The sequence below is a fragment of the Nomascus leucogenys genome, chromosome 18 (genome assembly GCF_006542625.1).
Source record: "Nomascus leucogenys isolate Asia chromosome 18, Asia_NLE_v1, whole genome shotgun sequence".
NCBI lineage: Eukaryota > Metazoa > Chordata > Mammalia > Primates > Hylobatidae > Nomascus > Nomascus leucogenys.
This window is the reverse complement of record NC_044398.1, coordinates 83,450,076-83,470,544: the sequence shown is the minus strand read 5'-3', so window position 1 is coordinate 83,470,544 and position 20,469 is coordinate 83,450,076. Positions and strand designations below refer to the sequence as shown.

The 20,469-nt window shown below is 38.3% G+C and overlaps 1 protein-coding gene across 2 annotated transcripts in view; it reads left to right on the top strand.

The window, feature by feature from the left end:
- Positions 1 to 16,158, top strand: part of ANKRD31 (ankyrin repeat domain 31) — a 174,350-nt gene extending 158,192 nt beyond the window's left edge. For both annotated transcript variants that reach the window (XM_003266072.2, XM_030798706.1), the window contains 3 exons: positions 4,555 to 4,657; positions 9,462 to 9,533; positions 15,790 to 16,158. In XM_003266072.2, coding sequence (XP_003266120.2) covers positions 4,555 to 4,657; positions 9,462 to 9,533; positions 15,790 to 15,935 — 321 coding nt within the window. In that variant the 3' untranslated portion in view covers positions 15,936 to 16,158. The remainder of the gene's footprint in view (positions 1 to 4,554; positions 4,658 to 9,461; positions 9,534 to 15,789) is intronic.
- The last annotated feature ends 4,311 nt before the right edge of the window (positions 16,159 to 20,469 follow it).

Genomic DNA, 20,469 nt, shown 5'->3' with positions numbered 1-20,469 from the left:
CACCCTGAGATAAAAAGCAATTATTCTTTCCTCCTTCTACTCCTCTTGCAGCAGTGAAACTTTGTAAGATTGACTTCTTTTTTGTTTGTTTGTTTTTATTATACTTTAGGTTTTAGGGTACATGTGCACAATGTGCAGGTTTGTTGCATATGTATCCATGTGCCATGTTGATTTCCTGCACCCATTAACTCATCATTTAGCATTAGGTATATCTCCTAATGCTGTCCCTCCCCCCTCCCCCAACCCCACAACAGTCCCCGGAGTGTGATGTTCCCCTTCCTGTGTCCATGAGTTCTCATTGTTCAATTCCCACCTATGAGTGAGAACATGCGGTGTTTGGTTTTTTGTCCTTGCGATAGTTTACTGAGAATGATGTTTTCCAGTTTCATCCATGTCCCTACAAAGGACATGAACTCATCATTTTTTATGGCTGCATAGTGTTCCATGGTGTATATGTGCCACATTTTCTTAATCCAGTCTATCGTTGTTGGACATTTGGGTTGGTTCCAACTCTTTGCTATTGTGAATAGTGCCGCAATAAACATACGTGTGCATGTGTCTTTATAGCAGCATGATTTATAGTCCTTTGGGTATATACCCAGTAATGGGATGGCTGGGTCAAATGGTATTTCTAGTTCTAGATCCCTGAGGAATCGCCACACTGACTTCCACAATGGTTGAACTAGTTTACAGTCCCACCAACAGTGTAAAAGTGTTCCTGTTTCTCCACATCCTCTCCAGCACCTGTTGTTTCCTGATTTTTTAATGATGGCCATTCTAACTGGTGTGAGATGGTATCTCACTGTGGTTTTGATTTGCATTTCTCTGATGGCCAGTGATGATGAGCATTTCTTCATGTGTTTTTTGGCTGCATAAATGTCTTCTTTTGAGAAGTGTCTGTTCATGTCCTTTGCCCACTTTTTGATGGGGTTGTTTGTTCTTTTCTTGTAAATTTGTTTGAGTTCATTGTAGATTCTGGGTATTAGCCCTTTGTCAGATGAGTAGGTTGCAAAAATTTTTGCAAGATTGACTTCTTAAAACTTGCAATGGAATAAAAGTAGTTATTTGGGCTGGGCGCGGTGGCTCACGCTTGTAATCCCAGCACTTTGGGAGGCCGAGGCGGGCGGATCACAAGGTCAGGAGATCGAGATCACGGTGAAACCCCATCTCTACTAAAAATACAAAAAAAAAAAAAAATTAGCCAGGCGTGGTGGCGGGCGCCTGTAGTCCCAGCTACTCGGAGAGGCTGAGGCAGGAGAATGGCGTGAACCCAGGAGGCGGAGCTTGCAGTGAGCCGAGATTGCGCCACTGCACTCCAGCCTGGGCGACAGAGTGAGACTCCGTCTCAAAAAAAAAAAGTAGTTATTTGATCATCCATGAACAGATTTCTTTTCTTTCTTTATTTTTTTTTTCTTTTTGAGCCAGAGTCTTGCTCTCTTGCCCAGGCTGGAGTGCAGTGGCCTGATCTCGGCTCACTGCAGCGTCTGCCTCCTAGGTTCAAGTGATTCTCCTGCCTCAGCCTCACAAGTAGCTGGGACTACAGGCGTGCACCACCATGCCTGGCTAATTTTTGTATTTTTAGTAGAGACGGGGTTTCACCATGTTGACCAGGCTGGTCTCAAACTCCTGACCTCAGGGGATCCCCCCACATCGGCCTCCCAAAGTGCTGGGGTTACAGGTATGAGTCACCATGCCCGGTCATCCACAAACAGATTTCTATTAGTCAATACCAACAAATGGTTTTTCTGAAGGCATATGAAAAATGCGCTGATACTTTCAAATAAAATGGAGTCCCAAAAGGGAAGTATATGCAAAGGCAGGTTATGTTTCATTCTTTTTTGATGCATATTAGTACATAAGATGTAGAGAAATATTTATTATGGCAATTAATAATGACAATACTGCACTTTATTTCTTCCAAAGACGTTACCAAAATAAAGTTGATTAATAATTTCACTTGGCTCATTAACTACATTTCCAGAATACTGGCTGGCTGAGTCATCTATTTTCCTCAAACATGCATGTGTGTCTATGCACATGCATGCACACACACACACACACACACACACAAACATTCTACACTCCCTACTTTTTCCCTAGTATGATATTGGAGAATCAGCATAGACTAATTTCTAAGGAATAATGGAGTGTTGTAGGAGCTTCAGGGAAAGCATCAGTGGCCTTAGGACAAAACACCCCTCCAGTTCTACCTTTTAGCAAAGCAAGAACACAACAACCTACAGATATCCTCACCGAACATGCCTTACACTAAGCTCCATCTCTCTTACATGTTCTCATCTGGCATCCTATCAGCTGCCCTTCATCAAAATGGGTTTTGGACAGTGAAGTTGCTGAGATCACTGGAGGCTATGTTGTCCAAGAGCCTAAGAACTTAGCCTTCAGCTCTTCCTACCATGCCTCTGTCAGAGTAGGCATATGAGCTAGATTTGAATCCAGAGAGATTTAGTTCAGGATTCAGAGTTTGAGTCATACACAAATGTAATGACTGCCCTTATGCTTTAGCCAACTGGAGGTTTTTCATGACACTAATATGAAATGCACATTTTCTAGAAGTGATCTAGTGTCGGTTCATTCTGAGGTCTATTCATTAACCTGTTCAATAAATCACTCCTACCTAATGGAAAATAGATTTTTGACTTGGTGGATATTCTTAAAACTGTGTTCTTTGTCTGAAGTACCTGCAGTGGAATATGTAAGTCACTTTATATTGCCCAGCACCAACTAATAAAAATATTTTTAAAGTCTGAGATACAGGTGAGAACATACTGTGCCTGCACTTTGATGGATTTATGAGATGTGTTGGACATTGTCAGGGCATAACACATACAAAATCTGTTGTTTCCAATAACTAGTTGTTTGGAGAACTGACAAATGGCATTCAGGGGCCTCTCCTCTACTTTCTACGGCAAGTGAGAAGGGATTGACACATTGAGTAGGCCAGGTCTGTTCCATTTTCATTGCCAGGCTTTGTTTGGTCATAGGATTGAGTCCAAAGGGTATCTGTACCTTTAAGATCCCCTAGACCTTTCTCACTCTGTTCAATGTAACATTTATTGAGTACTCGGAATGTGCTAGACAGTATGCCAGATGCTTTTCATGCATTATCTCGTTTAACCCTCATAACAATTTAATAAGCTGGAGGCACTTTTTTTACAAACACAAATTGAGGCTTAGGGAATTTGAGAATCTTGCCTAAGAGTTGGGACTTCACAGCTGGGCGCAGTGGCTCGCACCTGTAATCCCAGCACTTTGGCAGGCCGAGGCAGATGGATCATTTGAGGTCAGGAGTTTGAGACCACCCTGGCCAACATGGCAAAACCCTGTATCTACTAAAAATACAAAAATTAGCCGGGCATGGTGGCGCACACCTGTAATTCCAGCTACTAGGGAGGCTAAGGCACAGGAGGCTGAGGCATGGGAGGCTGAGGCATGAGAATTGCTTGAACTCAGGAGGTGGAAGTTGCAGTGAGCCAAGATCATGCCAGTGTGCTCCAGCCTGGGTGACAGAGTGAGACTCTCTCAAAAAAAAAAATTAAAAGAAAAGAAAAGGAGCCGGGACTTCATTCTTTTATCCAGTATCGTCAGGCACTCTGTGAACTGCTGAGGGTATTCGAATGAATATGATATAGACCCTGTCCTCAAGGAGCTTACGGTTTAATAGAAACAGACGTATTAAAACGTAATTTCATTTATACGAGGTAAGTACCATGACAGCAATATGAGTAAAGAAGCTTTGGGAACCTAGAGGAGGATCATTACTTGAAACTAGAGGTTATAGGGAGGCATCCTGGAGGAAGGGATGTTCAAGTTGAATCTTGATGCTTTGCCCACAGTGAACTAACCTCTGGAGGTATGTTAATAGATTCTCCTAAAGCTAAGAGTAAAGAACCCAAAGACCCTTGGGCCCAGAACATTTCTGGCAGAATTTACCAGTTCTGCCTCAGCCCTGCCTATTTGTGTGTAGATATTTCTAAGCTCTGACCATTTGCACTGATAATGATATAGCTAAGTTCACAAACCACCAAAAAAAATGGATGTCTAGACCTGAAATGTTATTAATTTAATCAGTTAAATATGTGATTTCTTGAAAAGTACCATTACTTTTATGGCTTAATTTTATTAATGTAACATTAAAATTTTAAATTTATAAAGTAGCAGGTGCTGGATTAATAGTTGTTGAATAAGTGAATAGGTGAGTGAATTAATATCACACAACAAGGGTCAACACCTTTTTTTCTGTAAAAGGTCACATAGTGAGTATTTTGGGCTTCATGGACGTGTGGTCTGTGTCAATTATGTTATAGCATGAAAGCAGCCATAGATGTTAAGTAAATGAATGAGCATCACTGTTTTCCAATAAAACATTATTTACAGAAAAGAAGGTTGCAGGTGGGATTTGGCCATGGACTGAAGCTTGCTAATCCACAACATACAACAATCAAAACCTTATAAAAACTACAATGTTCAGGACATAAGTGTATTTCCTTCTTACAGAATGTATGATTTGTAAATTTTGTGCTTAATTATGTGCAGGTAACATATCTTGGGAAGGAGCTTTTGAAGTATGTTTCTGAGGATGCACCCATACTTCCAGAACCAAACTCAGTACCTCAGCAATATCAACCTTGTCTTCCAGGTATGTACAGAACAATACTCATTTCTTCGTTGTGGGATAAAAACACCAAAACCTACTGGAAAAGCACTCATTTTATTTTGTCTTTTTTCTCATTGATGTGAAATTAACAATCATTATAATTAACTATTTCAAGGTGAACAATTCAGTGGCATTTAGTAAATTCACAATGTCATGCAACCACCCACCTCTATATAATTCTAAAACACTTTCATCACCCCAAAAAGAAACCCTGTACCCACTCAGCAGTTGTTTCCCATTCTCTACTCCTCCCGATTTCTGGAAACCACCAGTCTGCTATCTGTCTGTATGGATTTACTTATTGTGAGTATATCATATAAATGAAATCAATGTATGTGACCTTTTTTGTCTGACTTCTTTCACTTAGTATAATGTTTTTGAGGATCATTTACATCATAGCATGTATCCATACTTCATTCCTTTTTGTGGCTGAATAATATTCCATTATATGGATATACCATAATTTGTCCACTCATCCTTTGATGGGCATTAGGGTGCTTACCCCTGGACTTTTTTTTTTTTTTTGAGACAAGAGTTCTGCCCTTGTTGCCCAAGCTGGAGTGCAATGGCACGATCTCAGCTCACTGCAACCTCTGCCTCCTGGGTTCAAGTGATTCTTCTGCCTCAGCCTCCTGAGTAGCTGGGATTACAGGCGCGCACTACCACGCCCGGCTAATTTTTTGTATTTTTAGTAGAAACGGGGTTTCACCATGTTAGCCAGGCTGGTCTCAAACTCCTGACCTCAGGTGATCTGCCCGCTTCAGCCTCCCAAAGTGCTGGGATTACAGGTGTGAGCCACCGTGCCTGGCCTGGCCTGCTTTCCCCTTTTTGGCTATTAGAGATAGTGCTGCTATGAATAGACATATGTATATTTGTTTGAGCACCTGGTTTCAATTCTTTTAGGTGTGTGCCTAGGAGTAGAATTATTATACAGGTTGAACATCCTTAATTCAAAAATCCAAAATCTGAAATCTCAGAATCTGAAATTTTTTCAGTGCTGACATACTAGTACAAGTGGAAAATTCCACACCTGACCTCATGTGACAAGTCACAGTCAAAACTTTGTTTCCCCCGTCTGGGAACTGGGAAGTGGGGGGCACCTCTGCCCTGCCGCCCATCGTCTGGGAAGTGAGGAGCGCCTCTGCCCGACCGCCACCCCATCTAGGAAGTGAGGAGCGTCTCTGCCCGGCCGCCCCATCTGGGATATGGGGAGCACCTCTGCCCGGTCACCCCGTCTGGGAGGTCTACCACGGAGGCCAGACACAATGTGGGGGCTGGACATGGTGGCTCACGCTTGTGGTCCCAGCACTCTGGGAGGCCAAGGCGGGTTGATCACTTGAGGCTAGGAGTTCAACAACAGCCTGGCCAACATGGCGAAACATATGAAAAATACAACAAACCAACCAACCAACCCAGTGACAACAAAACAGGTCTACCCTGGAGTCATACTCTAATTTTTTCTATTTTCCTCCCTTTCTGATCCTTTATCCTACATTCTTTTTCTTCCTCTTCCTTCTCCTTCTTCTTTGTCAAATAGAGGATTGAGTTATTATCATTGATCCATACAAAGTCCCTCTCTCATTTATTTTCTTTAATTCCCACCCCCCATTTCTATTCCCCATCTTCCCATGTGCAACCTTCCTAATATGTTTGATATGCATCTTTTTGTTTGTATGTATTTTTAGAAAGTGTTTATTGTTTTGTGTGCAAAAAAAATTAATAATAACAAAGGGGCAGTGAGACTTCAGTTCCTGTCCATGGCCTATCCTTAAAATCTTGCCAGGATTGTGTCATTGTCAGGTTGGACATATTTTGGAAATGTCTATGAAACGTCCTAAAATTACCCCCATCAATGTTGGTTCAATATCATGACAAATAAAAAAGAACAAGGTCATGTCCTCTGCAGGAACATGGATGGAGCTGAAGGCCATTATCCTTAGCAAACTAACACAGGAAGAGAAAACCAAATACCACATGTTCTCACTTGTAAATGGGAGCTAAATTGTAAGAACACATGGACACAGAGAGGGGAACAACAGACACTGGAGCCTACCAGAAAGTGCAGGGTGGGAGGAGGGTGAGGATAAGAAAAAATAACTAATGGATACTAGGCTTAATACCTGGGTGACAAAATAATCTGTACAACAACCCCTGTGACATGAGTTTACCTATATAACAAACCTATATATATACCCCTGAGCTTAAAATAAAAGTCAAAAAGTAAAAAAAAAAAAAAAAAAAAAAAAAAAAAAAACAACTTTGTTTCATGTACAAAATTATTAAAAATATTGGATCAAATTACCTTCAGGATTTGTGTATAGGTATATATGAAACATATATGAATTTCATGTTTAGACTTGGGCCAATCCCCAAGATATCTCATGTATATGCAAATATTCCAAAATTTGAAAAAATCTAAAATCCAAAATACTTCTGGTCCCAAGCATGTTGGACTAGGGATACTCAATATTTATTACATAGTAATTCTATATAGGAAGCACAGCGAAACTGTTTTCCATAGCAGCTGAATCATTTTACATTCCCAGCAGCAATGTACAAGGGTTCCAGTTTTTCTGCATCTCTGCAACACTTGTTATTTTCTGTTTGTTTTATAGCACTCAATTTTTAACCTTAGTTAATTCTAGGAGAATTTAAGAAATGACCCCATCCCTCACAATTCCTTTCTCTGAATCTATGCTGTACTTACTTTGGATAGATTTCTAAGTGTCATATAAAAGGAAAAAAATGAGTGTTGTTTTTCTTTCTGAAGATATGATTTGGTCTTATTTATTTTCTAAAAATAGGCATTAAAATAAATCTTTGCTTATTAGGGTAAACTAATACCCTTTATCAGATGGAATAGCCTTTAGCCTGAGAAAACTAAAGAGAATGTAGTCTTCACCAGTGAGCAGCAGATTTTGAAATGATCTGGAAAAAGGCAGCACACATTTCTGAAAAATAGCCGTAACTACAGTTATATTACCCTCCTTTGCTACAGCATCCCCTCTTTTTTTTCCTAGTATCCCTGTCTTTGACCATTTGGGGACAATACAGAAGAGAGGAGGTACAAAACAAAAAATGATGATACTGTGATAACCAGGGCCAAGAATTAAACAGGGTTTCTATCACCAAGTCCCTACCCAGGGCCTCCCTGGGACTGTTCCTTTCCTATAACAAGCCCCAATAATTGAAACTACATTCCTTTCCTAACTTTTTTACCCTAATTTCTCAGGATCCTCCTCTGTCATAAAAACTGGCTCCATTAATAGGGTGCATTCTCCACAGTTTTCTGAAGACAGCCTCAAAAGTGTTTTTCATCATTTTTGGGAAACAGACAACATTAATAACTGGTAACATTAAAACAGGTAACATTAATAACTGTGGGGAAGTTAAAGGGCTTAAGAAATTGAAAGGAGTTCTTGTAGTAGTTCATGGCCTTTGGTTCCTAAGCTGACTACCTATCTAATCTACCTAATCAAATCATGGGGTAAGGCCCAGTAATCTGAATTTTTTAAAGTGACTCTTACACAGCCAGCCTGACTATAGACTTTGGATGACTAACAGTATTTAATTTCTTGTGCAGATAATAATTTGACAGTCCTTGATATTCACCCCTTTACTTTGATTCCTGAGGGTGGAATTGGAATTGCTAAAGTACTCTATCCTCTCTCTCTCTCTCTCCGCCCCCATTGCTCCATCCCTTTCTCTCTCTCTCTCTCTCTCTGTCTCTGTCTCTGCCTCCTCCCCGCCACCCGCCCCAAACACACACTTGAAGCAAAACCAAACCAAATGCGTTCTTCTTCTGGTTTTTAACCTAAGAGTTGAAGCAGAGCAGTAAGTATTTCCTTCTATCATGAAGGTCATCTGTTCCTCAGATTTTCTAGTTCTAGGCAGGCATTTCCAACCCTAGATAGGCATCTCCTTCCTCAGAGGGCACACAATCTCCCTTTTAAGTGAGCATGAAATCAGAAATGGGTTCTGAACTGCTACTTCTGTTGCCTGTAATATAAACAGTTTCCTGTTATTTATTTATTTTCACAAATCCTGATTTTTCTTTCCATTAGATATTTCAGAAATATTTTATGTTATTGTGCCATTGGACCCCAGCCTGGGTGACAAGAGTGAAACTCTGTCTTAAAAAAAAAAAAAAAGGAAAGGAAATTTTAATGTTAATTTAAGAACCATGGAGGTAGCAGTGTGCCAACCAGCTTCTTGCTACCTTGGTCTGGACCTAAGAATCTACAGGCAGGGGCCCTGCTGGCATTCTGTAGGCTGCTGTTGGAATTTTGTTTGAATCTCCTTAATTAGAATTCTTCTGTAGCTGGTTTTGTGGTACCTGACAGAAACCCAGAGACCTGGCAAGTTAGAACAATGTAAAACTCTCTAACCCTATTACAAGAAAAACACTCAGGAGAGAATCTTTCTCCCTCTTCTGCATATCAAAATATCATCATGGAAATCATGGCTCTGACACTGTAGAGACCAGAAAGTCTAAAAAATAATGATAATTTTGTGTGGCTTTCATCAGCCTACCTCGGGTTACAAACATAATCTGTTCTCTTATGCTTTTTGATGACCATAATTTTTAGAATACTGTTTTTGGGGAATAAGGGGAACTAGGAAGAGCTATTTTTAGTTTATTATTTTATTTTTTAAATCATCTCGCCTAAAATGTCAAGAAAGAGCTATTTATATTTCCCATTGGTAGGGTGACCATCATCCTGATTTGACCAGAGCAGTCCCCTAATTCAGCAAAATTATTACTGACGTTTTGTTTCACTTTCAGAAGTTGCTTGTTTAGATGACCCAGTACAGGAACCAAACAAATCAATGTTTGAGAAAACAAAATTTGGACAAGGTAAAAAAAAAAAAAGAAAATATTCATTTCCATTTACTTTTATAAGTGTTTAGATTCTACATATTGTGCAAATAAATCAAATAGATGGTCAAATATTATGCATATCACTCCATATTATAAATAATTGCTGGTTACATCATCTTTATTTCCTGATAGACTGAGAAGATCTTTGATTTCAGAGAACTTTTATGAACTCTTACTTCTTGTATTCTTCAATGCTTGGCACACCATACCTTTCCAATAAATGCTCATTGAATAAAGGAATGAATAAGTAAATGAAAGCATGAACGTGATTTAAAAATTGCTGTTTTAAAACTGGATTTACTTTAATTGATTGTCTTAAGGGTGGACATACCTAGATCTTGTAGGCTATAATGGAATTTGTGGTGAAGAATTTAACAAATAGTAAATGGGATTTTGGTTAGTTAATACTATCTCCTTTATCTGAACTTACTGTTTCTTTTCTTTTTTTTTTTTATACAGAATCTCACTCTGTCACACAGGCTGGAGTGTGGTGGCACGATCTCGGCTCATTGCAGCCTCGACCTCCCAGGCTCAAGTGATCCTCCTGCCTCAGCCTCCTAAGTAGCTGGGAGTGCAGGCATGTGCCACCATGCCCAGCTAATTTTTTTTTGTAGAGAAGGGGTTTCACCATGTTGCCCAGGCTGGTCTCAAACTCCTGAGTTCAAGTGATCTGCCCACCTCAGCCTCACAAAGTGCTGGGATTACAGGCATGCACCACCATGCCCAGACCTGAATTTACTGTTCCTAATTGTGGAATATAAGAGGGATGGCCTTGGCCGGGCGCGGTGGCTCAGGCTTGTAATCCCAGCACTTTGGGAGGCCAAGGTGGGTGGATCACTTGTGGTCAGGAGCTCAAGACCAGCCTGGCCAACATGATGAAACCCCATCTCTACTAAAAATACAAAAAATTAGCCAGGCATGGTGGCAGATGCTGTAATCCCAGCTACCCGGCAGGTTGAGGCAGGAGAATTGCTTGAATCCGAGAGGCGGAGGTTGCAGTAAGCCGAGATCATGCCACTGCACTGCACTCCAGCCTGGACAACAAGAGCAAAGAGCAAAACTCTGTCTCAAAAAAAAAAAAAAAGAGTGATGGCCTTACGGCCTTTCACATTTTCTCAGCCAGAAATTTAAAAGCGAATTCTCCCTCTCATTCTTCTTCTCCCTCTCCCTCTTTATGAGAAATCATAAAGAATTCTATTTAAATTTGTTAATCAGTATTTCCTAAACTTATTGAATTAGAGGATATCTGTTCACATTCAATAGAACAAATAGCAGAAGCCTCAATATCCAATCTGTTTACATATCATTTCGGACATGTGGTATCAAGAAAATCCTGAATCATGAAGACAAATGATAAAAATTTTTAATCTTGCCATCTTACAACTTCAGTGAATCAGAGATGATGGAAAAGCTTTATTCTGAATTGTATACAAAAACTAATTAAATTGGTAACTCAAGTCAATGCATTGATGGACTCCAGAGTGTTAAAATGTGGTATACTAACACATTTGAAGGTATGTGTTCTTTCTAATTAAAGACTTTAAACATAAAAACACAAACCTTTAAAAATGAAATTTTGATGAAACCTCTGAACCATCCATGATCTCTATAAGTCCTTTTAAGTTTTAAAATGGAGTGAGTCTATGGGGCATTTTCCCTTGAAATTTCAAAACTTCCTCCCAAGCCTCTCTCCTTTTTGCCTATTTGGCTATAGTTCCTCTTCTGTTATTGAGTGAATCCTCACTGATATTTCAGTATAAACTGGAAGGGAAAAAAATAAGCATTTCCAAATTTCTACATTATTTGTTATCACTAGGTATGGACGTATTGACATATTTTTCACAAAGTTATTTCTTTTTTAATTCTGTTAAGATAGATCACATTTCATTATTTATCAGGAAAACCAATTTTATATATTTATGTTTCCTGTCACCATAGTACCAAGATACTCAAAACACATTAAGCTAACTGTATTCATCTAAGCAAAAGAATAAAAGTATCACCTGAAGTTTTTTATTTCCCAAGCCATCATTATAATAATTTACTAATTATATTTTCTTTCATGGCAACCTAACATCATTTGTTCATTTGAAAATAGTACATGCTTTTCCAGAAAAAAATAGGCTATTTTTTTGTTCCTAATAAAATGGTCCATTTGATAAAATAGTCCTACTGATAATCTGTTGTAAATAAATGACTTTAATGACAGAGTTTTCTTCATTTCAGTTCTGTTATTATGCTTTGTCATTTCTCTGTAAAAGTATACATAATAAAACACAAACATCCACAGGTGCTTCTGTTTTATGTGGTTAAGCACTTTTTAAACCTTGAACACCCAAATATGGGTACCTGATAACAGTGCATAGGGTGTTTATTTCAGCTCTTATTTACCACTCTCGATTTTTTTTCATTTTTTTAATCATAATTTTTTCACTCTGGTATCATGATTAACACTCTTTTAACCTAACTCATAAGGTAGATAATATATCTACCAATAGGAAAGGAAAGAGAAGAAAATTAAATATTTGTTGATCGTCTGCCATGTGCCAGGCCCTCTGCTACGTTATTTTGTATACATTAGACCACTTAAGAATTTCTTTTTTTTTTTTTTTTTTTTTGAGACAGAGTCTCGCTCTTTTGCCCAGGCCAGAGTGCAGTGGTGCTATCTCAGCTCACTGCAATCTCTGCCTCCCGCCTCCCAGGTTCATGCCGTTCTCCTGCCTCGGCCTCCCAAGTAGCTGGGACTACAGGCGCCCGCCACCATGCCCAGCTAATTTTTTGTATTTTCAGTAGAGATGGGGTTTCACTGTGTTAGCCAGGAATGGTCTCAATCTCCTGACCTTGTGATCTGCCTGCCTCGGCCTCCCAAAGTGCTGGGATTACAGGCGTGAGCCACTGCGCCCGGCCAAGAACTTCTTTTTAGTAGAATTTCAGGGTTAATCTTATAGTAAAGACTATAAGAGAGCACAAGTGTAAAGTGATGGGGCTTTGTGCGTACCCTCTTAGCTAGAGGCCTCCCTGCTCTGCACCTTTGGCACCACATCTAGGAACTGCCGGTGCCATGGTGTCAAAAGATTCCTGCCCTACCCCTAATCATTTCTGCTATGCTTTATTAAGAACAGTTTTTCAGCCGGGCGCGGTGGCTCATACCTGTAATCCTATCACTTTGGGAAGCCGAGGTGGGCAGACTACCTGAGGTCAGGAGTTCGAGACCAGCCTGGCCAACATAGTGAAACCCCATCTCCACTAAAATTACAAAAAAATTAGCCGGGAGTGGTGGTGGGGACCTGTAATCCCAGCTACTTAGGAGGCTGAGGCAAGAGCATTGCTTGAACCTGGGAGGCAGAGGTTGCAGTGAATCAAGATTGCACTATTGTACTCCAGGCTGGGTGACAAGACCGAGACTCCACCTCAAAAAAAAAAAAAAAAAAAAAAACAGCTTTTCTCAGATGTCAGTTAAACTGTGCTTGAATTAGGCATTATGATCTTGTTGATTTTGCTGGCAGTTTTGTATAACATTGTGGAAAGTGATAATAAGAAGTATTGCAGCTACTTCCATTTCAATGTGTTGCTAAATAATGATATATGTTTTTAAATATTATTAAATATTAAATATAATTAAAATACTAAACATTATTAAAATATTTAATGTGTTGAAAAGTTATAAAAATGAGTTACCTCAAAACTTCATTTTAGTCTTCATAGAATAAGAACTATAAGCAGTGGTTCTCTAAAGCAGTGGCTGAATTAAATATTTAAGCGTATAGATACTTCAGAGCTGTTACCAAAACATGAGCTTTTAACTGTGTTTTACTTGGAACACTAGATTTAAGGAAACATTTATGCTCCACTGAAGGTGCCCACTGAACTAAGGAATACAGTTTTGGAACAGAATCTTGATACATACAGATATTAAATTCCTGACCTAATTAGCTCCATGCTCTGATTAATATTTGACCAAATCAATGCAGACAAATTTTGTTTTATAGAGACAAGGTCTCACTATGTTGCCCAGGTTGGTCTTGAACTCCTGACCTCAGGTGATCCACTCATCTTGGCCTCCCAAAGTACTGGGATTACAGGCATGATCCACCACGCCCAGCCCCAGACAAAATTTTTAATAGACACTTTCCTAGTCCTAGGAACTTTAATGGATGCTAAGTATATGAAAGATGCTTATGCTAAATACTAATCAGGAAGATGCCCATGAAAATAGTAGACAAATTTTTCTAACATCAGAATGGCAAAACTTAAAAAGACTGATAATATTCAGTATGTGCAAAGATGTGGAAGAAAAGAACAGGTATTGTCACACATAGTCTCATAATACTGTTGGTGGTAGTATAAAAGGATGCACTTGGGAGGGCACTCTGGCAGAACCTCTTAAAATGTAAAATGTTTACAGACCCCTCAACTCAGTAATTATGCTTCTGAGTATCAGTCCTATAGAAGTATTGGCACATGCCTGAATAGTGAAAAGTGAGGAATAAATTATGAATTATAAACAAATTATGGTAGATGCAAGTTTTTCAAATCATAACTAAAGTGGGGGACAGTACCTTATAGAGGAAAAGACTAGTGTTAAGTAATAGTGTTTAAATGATGAAACTAGGCTAACTTTGATGAAAATAATTTAAATTCATATGTAAAGATTTATTTCTATGGGTTTTTCCTAAGAAAAAAAATGTTCCTTAACTTTTATGAGATACCTTGTTTCCGGAAGTCTATGAAACAAAGCTCCTAAAAAGGGAATTACTATGTTTACATATGGACCATGTGTAAAAAAGTTTAAATTCTTTGGATCATAAGTGATGATTTAAAACCCACATCAGACCGGCCTCAACCCCTCAAAAACGAATTTTATTGACTCATTTACATGAAAGACCAGGAACAGATCTTCAGGTTTCATTCAGGGTTCAAAGAGCATGACAGAGCGCCAGTTTCTCTTGCTTTCCATTTCTCAGCTCCATTTCCTCATTTTGGCTCCATCCTAATAGCCTTTCTTCTCATCATCCCAGGGCTACATGCTTCCAGGTTCAAGTCTAAAAAAGAAGACTCTGTATGTGACTCTTTGCCAAAATACCCAATAAAAATCTCATTGCACTTCAGGAGGCCGAGGCGGGTGGATTACCTGAGGTCAGGAGTTCGAGACCAGCCTGACCAACATGGCGAAACCCCATCTCTACTAAAGATACAAAAATTAGCTGGGTCTGGTGGTGGGCACCTGTAATCCCAACTACTTGGGAGGCTGAGGCAGCAGAATCACTTGAACCTCGGAGGCAGAGGTTGCACTGAGCCAAAGTCGTGTCATTGCACTCCAGCCTGTGCGACAGAGTGAGACTCCATCTCAAAAAAAAAAAAAAAAAAAAAAAAAACTCATTGCATGTCACTTCCCTCTGAATGGGATATGTTCTGACCCCTGAATCTATACCTGTTCACTCATTGGTGTAGATCTAAGCATATCAGGAGGTTGAAAACAACTCTACCAGAAGCATGTGGGCCGAGTATGAAGAAAGGGTTGGCCATACAGAGGTGACACTCATATTATTGCTATCTGTGGAATAAGATTCAACTTGCTGAATGATGTACAGCTCATATAGCCAATCTCAGAGAAAAAAATATCTCTCACACTGTCAGGGAGCTTGCAGAAACCAGTTTTAGGACCATTGGCCCCTTAGACTGGCAGAGCCAAAAGGAACCCTCTTCATCATCACACCTCTCACATCTCAGAGATGCAAGTCTGGAAAAGCCATATGACTTGCTTGAGATCCCACACCAAGTTTGTGGCAGAGGCAGGACTAGAAATCTTGCAGCCTAATACTCTTTTTAGTACTAAATAATAATAGCGTCTAGTATTTATTATTTGCTATATGCCCGACGGTATGCTAAGAATTTCACATGCAAAATCTCACTTAATACAACTGTTTTATTCTCCGTTTATTGGAAATTGAGGCACAGAGGAGCTTGTACAACTACCTTCAGAAGCTTCCACCATCCTTTTTCTGCTGATGTTTTAAACTTCAAACAGGTCCCTCTTTCCCAAGATCAGCCAATGCTGGTTCATAGCTTTGTCTTGAGTACAGAAAATAGGTTGAGGGAAAAGGTCCTGATCAGAAAACCTGTTATGTGTGCTCTCACATAGACTTGATTGGATTCTAGGATTTGTAATAGCAAAATTTACATCTTAAATTTCAGAAGGCAGTTTTTAATTTGTTGATACTTCTTTAAATAGGAACTTCCAGAGAGTCAATGCAAAGCATCCCACGTTATCTACAAATAAATGAAATACTATTAATCAGTGATCAAGAATTTCTCCCATGCCACATAATGGATCAGCATTGGAAGTTTTGTGTGGAATGTGAGGAACTAACACTCTAAAACCTTGGTTTCTTAGTATTTTATTAGGTATTTGTTCAAATTATCAACAAACATTTATATTTCATCTTGTATAATCTGGTGGGACTATTTTAACATACACTATATGAGTTGCTATTTAAGATGTATGTTTACTGTTCTTAAGATGTATGTAACTGTTCAACAATTATATAAGATCAATGCTTTTTTGCCATTGAAATAAAGGCACGTTTGAACTAGACCATATTGATTGGCTCTCTGGCTTTCTTTTTACTAATATAAATTTAAAACTAACTTTTCAATCAACACCTCTACCTTTGTATAAAAAACAATTGATCCCTAAGGAAATGAGGATACAAGTAAGCATAATCCATGGATAATTGGTCCTAAAAAGGCCCAGGTTAAACGAATCCCTTAAGAACTTAAAGTCCTAATACCTTTAACATTTCCTGTGAAGTTTTTCTCAAAATCAAAATGTAAAATTATGAAGGAGGTTTAAATTTCATAAAATTTAGTGTAGATAGGATTGTAGCTGTGTTAAGTCTTGGAACAAAGAATGAATCAAGTGTTGATTTGGAGTCTGATCATTTAAAATAGAACATACTTCACCTTTGACTTTTGCTACATTATCATGAAGACTTTTTTTAAAAAAGAGATATATTTAAGAGATTTTTCAGTTTTCTCAAGGGTCTCTCTTAATCCTTTGATAGCCAAGTTACTCTTTCCTTGTCTTTCATTACCCCAGGGTCCCAAATAAGCTTTTGGCTCCATGGCCTTATTTATCCCTTCTCTTTCTTTTGAGTATAGAAGTCAAAATTGCAATAAACATAACAGGCATACCTCAGAGATACTGCAGGTTTACTTCCAGACTACTGCAGTGAAGTGAATGTCAACTAAAGGGAGTCAGGTGATTTTTTTTTCCCAGTTTCTATAAAAGTTATGTTTACACTATACTGTAGTCTATTAAGTGTGTAAAGGCAGATCTTAAAACAATCAATGTATGCACCTTAGTTTAAGAATATTACCAAAGAATATGAGCATCTGAGCCTTCAGCAGGTTGTAATCTTTTTGGTGGTAGAGGGTCTTGCCTTGATGTTGATGGCTGCTGCCCAGTCATGGTGGTGGTTGCTGAAGGTTGAGGTAGCTGTGGCAATTTCTTAAAATAAGACAACAATGAAATTTGCCACATCAATAGACTCTTTCTCTCATGAAAGATTTATCTGTAGCATGCATTGCTTTTCAATAGCATTTTACCCACAGTAAAACTTCTTTGAAAATCGGAGTCAACCCTCTTACACCCTGCTGCTGTTTTATCATCTAAGTTTATAGAATACCCTAAATCCTTTGTTGTCATTTTAGCAATGTTCACATCACCACACCAGGAGTAGATTTTGTCTCAAGAAACCACTTTCTTTGCTCATTTGTAAGAAGCAACTCCTTATCCATTCAAGTTTGATCATGAGATTTCAACAATTCAGTCACATCTTCAGGCTCCACTTCTAATTCTAGTTGTCTTGCTGTTTCCACCACATTTGCAGTTGCTTCCTGTACTAAAGTCTTAAACCCCTCAAAGTCATCCACGAGGATTGGAATCAACTTCTTCCAAACTCCTGTTAAGGTTGATATTTTGATCTCCCATGAATCACAGATGTTCTTAATGGCATCTAGAATGGTGAATTCTTTCCAGAAGGTTTTCAATTTACTTTGCCCAGATCAATCAAAGGAATCACTGTCTATGGCAGCTGTAGTCTTACAAAATATATTTCTTAAATAATAAGACTTGAAAGTCAAAAGTACTCCAGTAATATTTTGGAAGAAATCTTTTATTCTGAGCTGCACATCTCAACAGTGGGCTTTAAATATTCAGTAAACCATGCTGTAAACAAACAAATGTACTGTCATCTAAGCTTTATTGTTCCAAAGGTCACAGGCAGAGTAGATTTTGCACAGGGCTCTAGGATTTTCAGAATGGTACATGAGAATTGGTTTCAACATAAAGTCACCAGTTGCATTAGTCCCTAACAAGAGTCAACCTGTCTTTTGAAGTTTGAAACCAGGCATTGACTTCTCCTCTTTAGCTCTAACAGTCCTACATGGCATCTTCTTCCAATAGAAGGCTGATTAATCTATAATGAAAATCTGTTTAGCATAGCCACCTTCATCAATAATCTAGCCAGGTCTTCTGGATGATTTACTACGACATCTGCATCAGCACGTGCTGCTTCACCTTGCATTTGTATTGTAGAGACAGCTTCTTTCTTTAAACTTCATGAACCAGCCTCTGCCAGCTTCAAACTTTTCTTCTGCAGCTTCCTCACCTCTCTCAGCCTTCATGAATTGGAGTTAGGGCCTTGCTCTGGATTAAGTTTTGGCTTAAAGGAATGTTGTGGCCAGTTTGATTTTCTATCCAGACAACTCCAACTTTATCTCAGCAATAAGGCTGCTTTGCTTTCTTATCATTTGTGTGTTCACTGGAGTAACACTTTTAATTTCCTTCAGGAACTCTTCCTTTGCATTCGCAACTTACCTAAGAGTTTGATGCAAGAGACCTAGCTTTAGGCATATCCCGGCTTTCAATATGCCTTCTTCACTAAGCTTAATCGTTTCCAGCTTTTGATTTAAAGTGAGAGGTGTGCAACTCTTTCTTGCACTTGAGTACTTAGGCCATTATAGGGTTACTAACTGGCCTAACTTCAATATTGTCGGAACAAAACAACTATAATAATAACATCAAAGATCACTGCTCACAGATTACCATAACAGATATAATGATAACAAAAAAGTTTGAAATATTTTGAGAACTACCCACATGTGACACAGACACGAAGTGAGCATGTGCTGTTGGAAAAATTGGTGCTGATAGACTTGCTCAATGCAGGGTTGCCACAAACCTTCAATTTGTAAAAAAAAAAAAAAAAAAAAAAAAAAAATTAATATCTGCAAAGAGCAATAAAATGAGGTGTGCCTGCTCTCATGCAAGTCCAGTGATTTTGGTGGGTGGTGATATGGTGTTGCTTTTTGAATATTTTCTTATTTTAAATGTATCCAACATTAAGATACGTCTTTAGAATATATAAGAAACTGCTTAACAGTGGCCTCTGGAGAAATAAATTACGGGGCTGGAGAACCAAGGAAAAAGACCTACTTTTGACTATATATACCTGGAAATATTTGTCTATTAATAAAAGTGTAAAGACATATTAAATCATTTTATTTTTCTTCCTTCAAGAGTCCAGTGAAAATGTTCAGGATAGAATAACCCTACATATTGTTATATTTGAGAACCAACAGAAAATTGTATTGTTTCACTATAATTTCCTTGGAGTGCCTGTTTTTCTAATTCTTAAATAATCTGTATGAGACTTTATTCTGTATTTTGCTTTATTATTTAAGAAAATAATTAAAATATGAGCCATTTGAGAATATATGTACTAATTAAATTATATATATAAATAAAATGTAAATTGTTGGACAATGTTTAATGCAAGTACTGGTTTATTAAAGAAAAATTATACACCTTCGCATGCATAATATATACACATATACTGGTATATATGTAGATAAAGTATATTATATATGCATACTATATATAAATATATAATATATACTTTTTAATAAATAGCTCAAAAAATGTGTGTTTCTATGTGTGTGGGGTGGAGGTGGGGGTATGTTCAGTAAAAGTTCTAGAATGCTACAGATACAAATGTTTATAGTGCCTATCCCTAAGGAAGCTAGACTAAGGAGGATGAAAGGGTACTTTTATAGTTTACTTTCAACTTCAAAAAGAAATTAGGCACACGTCTTTTGTAATTAAAAAAATTTAAGATAATAATTTTTAAAACAGGCATTTTGTCTAGTGATTAGAATCTATGAAAGTCATATACGCTAAGTTTTTAATACAAAAGATCTTGTAATTCTAAGTTTTCATTTTGGTGATTAAATTCTTAATTTCCCAAGCCCATTTACTCTATTTTATATACCAACTGGTGACTGAAATAACATCCATTGCCCTTTGGGCATGCTGAGCATTGCCCAAACTAAACAACAAAAGGGTCTACTCCAACCAGAGTTGGAGAGAACTACCTTACCCTAGATTATCTCTGTGAGAAGACTGAGAAATTTAGGATGTTAGCTACATGTTTTACCTACTCTGGGTTCTAAATGAAAGCTTTAGGCTTCTGACCCTAAACCATAGATGAAAAATATCTAATCAATCTCCTACATGGTACTTTTATCCTTTTTATAAAACTGATTTTTTGAACATCTCTGGAATACTCCATACCCAAAAAGGAAGCCTATTCCTTTTCAAACAGGTAGTCCTCAGTGTTAGAAAGCTGGAGCCCCTATGTTCCAGGCCTCAAAGCCCTAAATGATAATACTTCTTTTTTTTACAAGCTGAATTATAATGGCACAGCTTCCACTGGCTTGACTGTTGGAAAATTCTAAACATACGTTGCTATGGCTTGGTGGTTCCCTCTGAAACTCATGTTGAAACTTAATCCCCAGTGTAGCAGTGGTGGGAGATGGAGCCTTTAAGAAGTGAGTGGGTCGCCGAGGC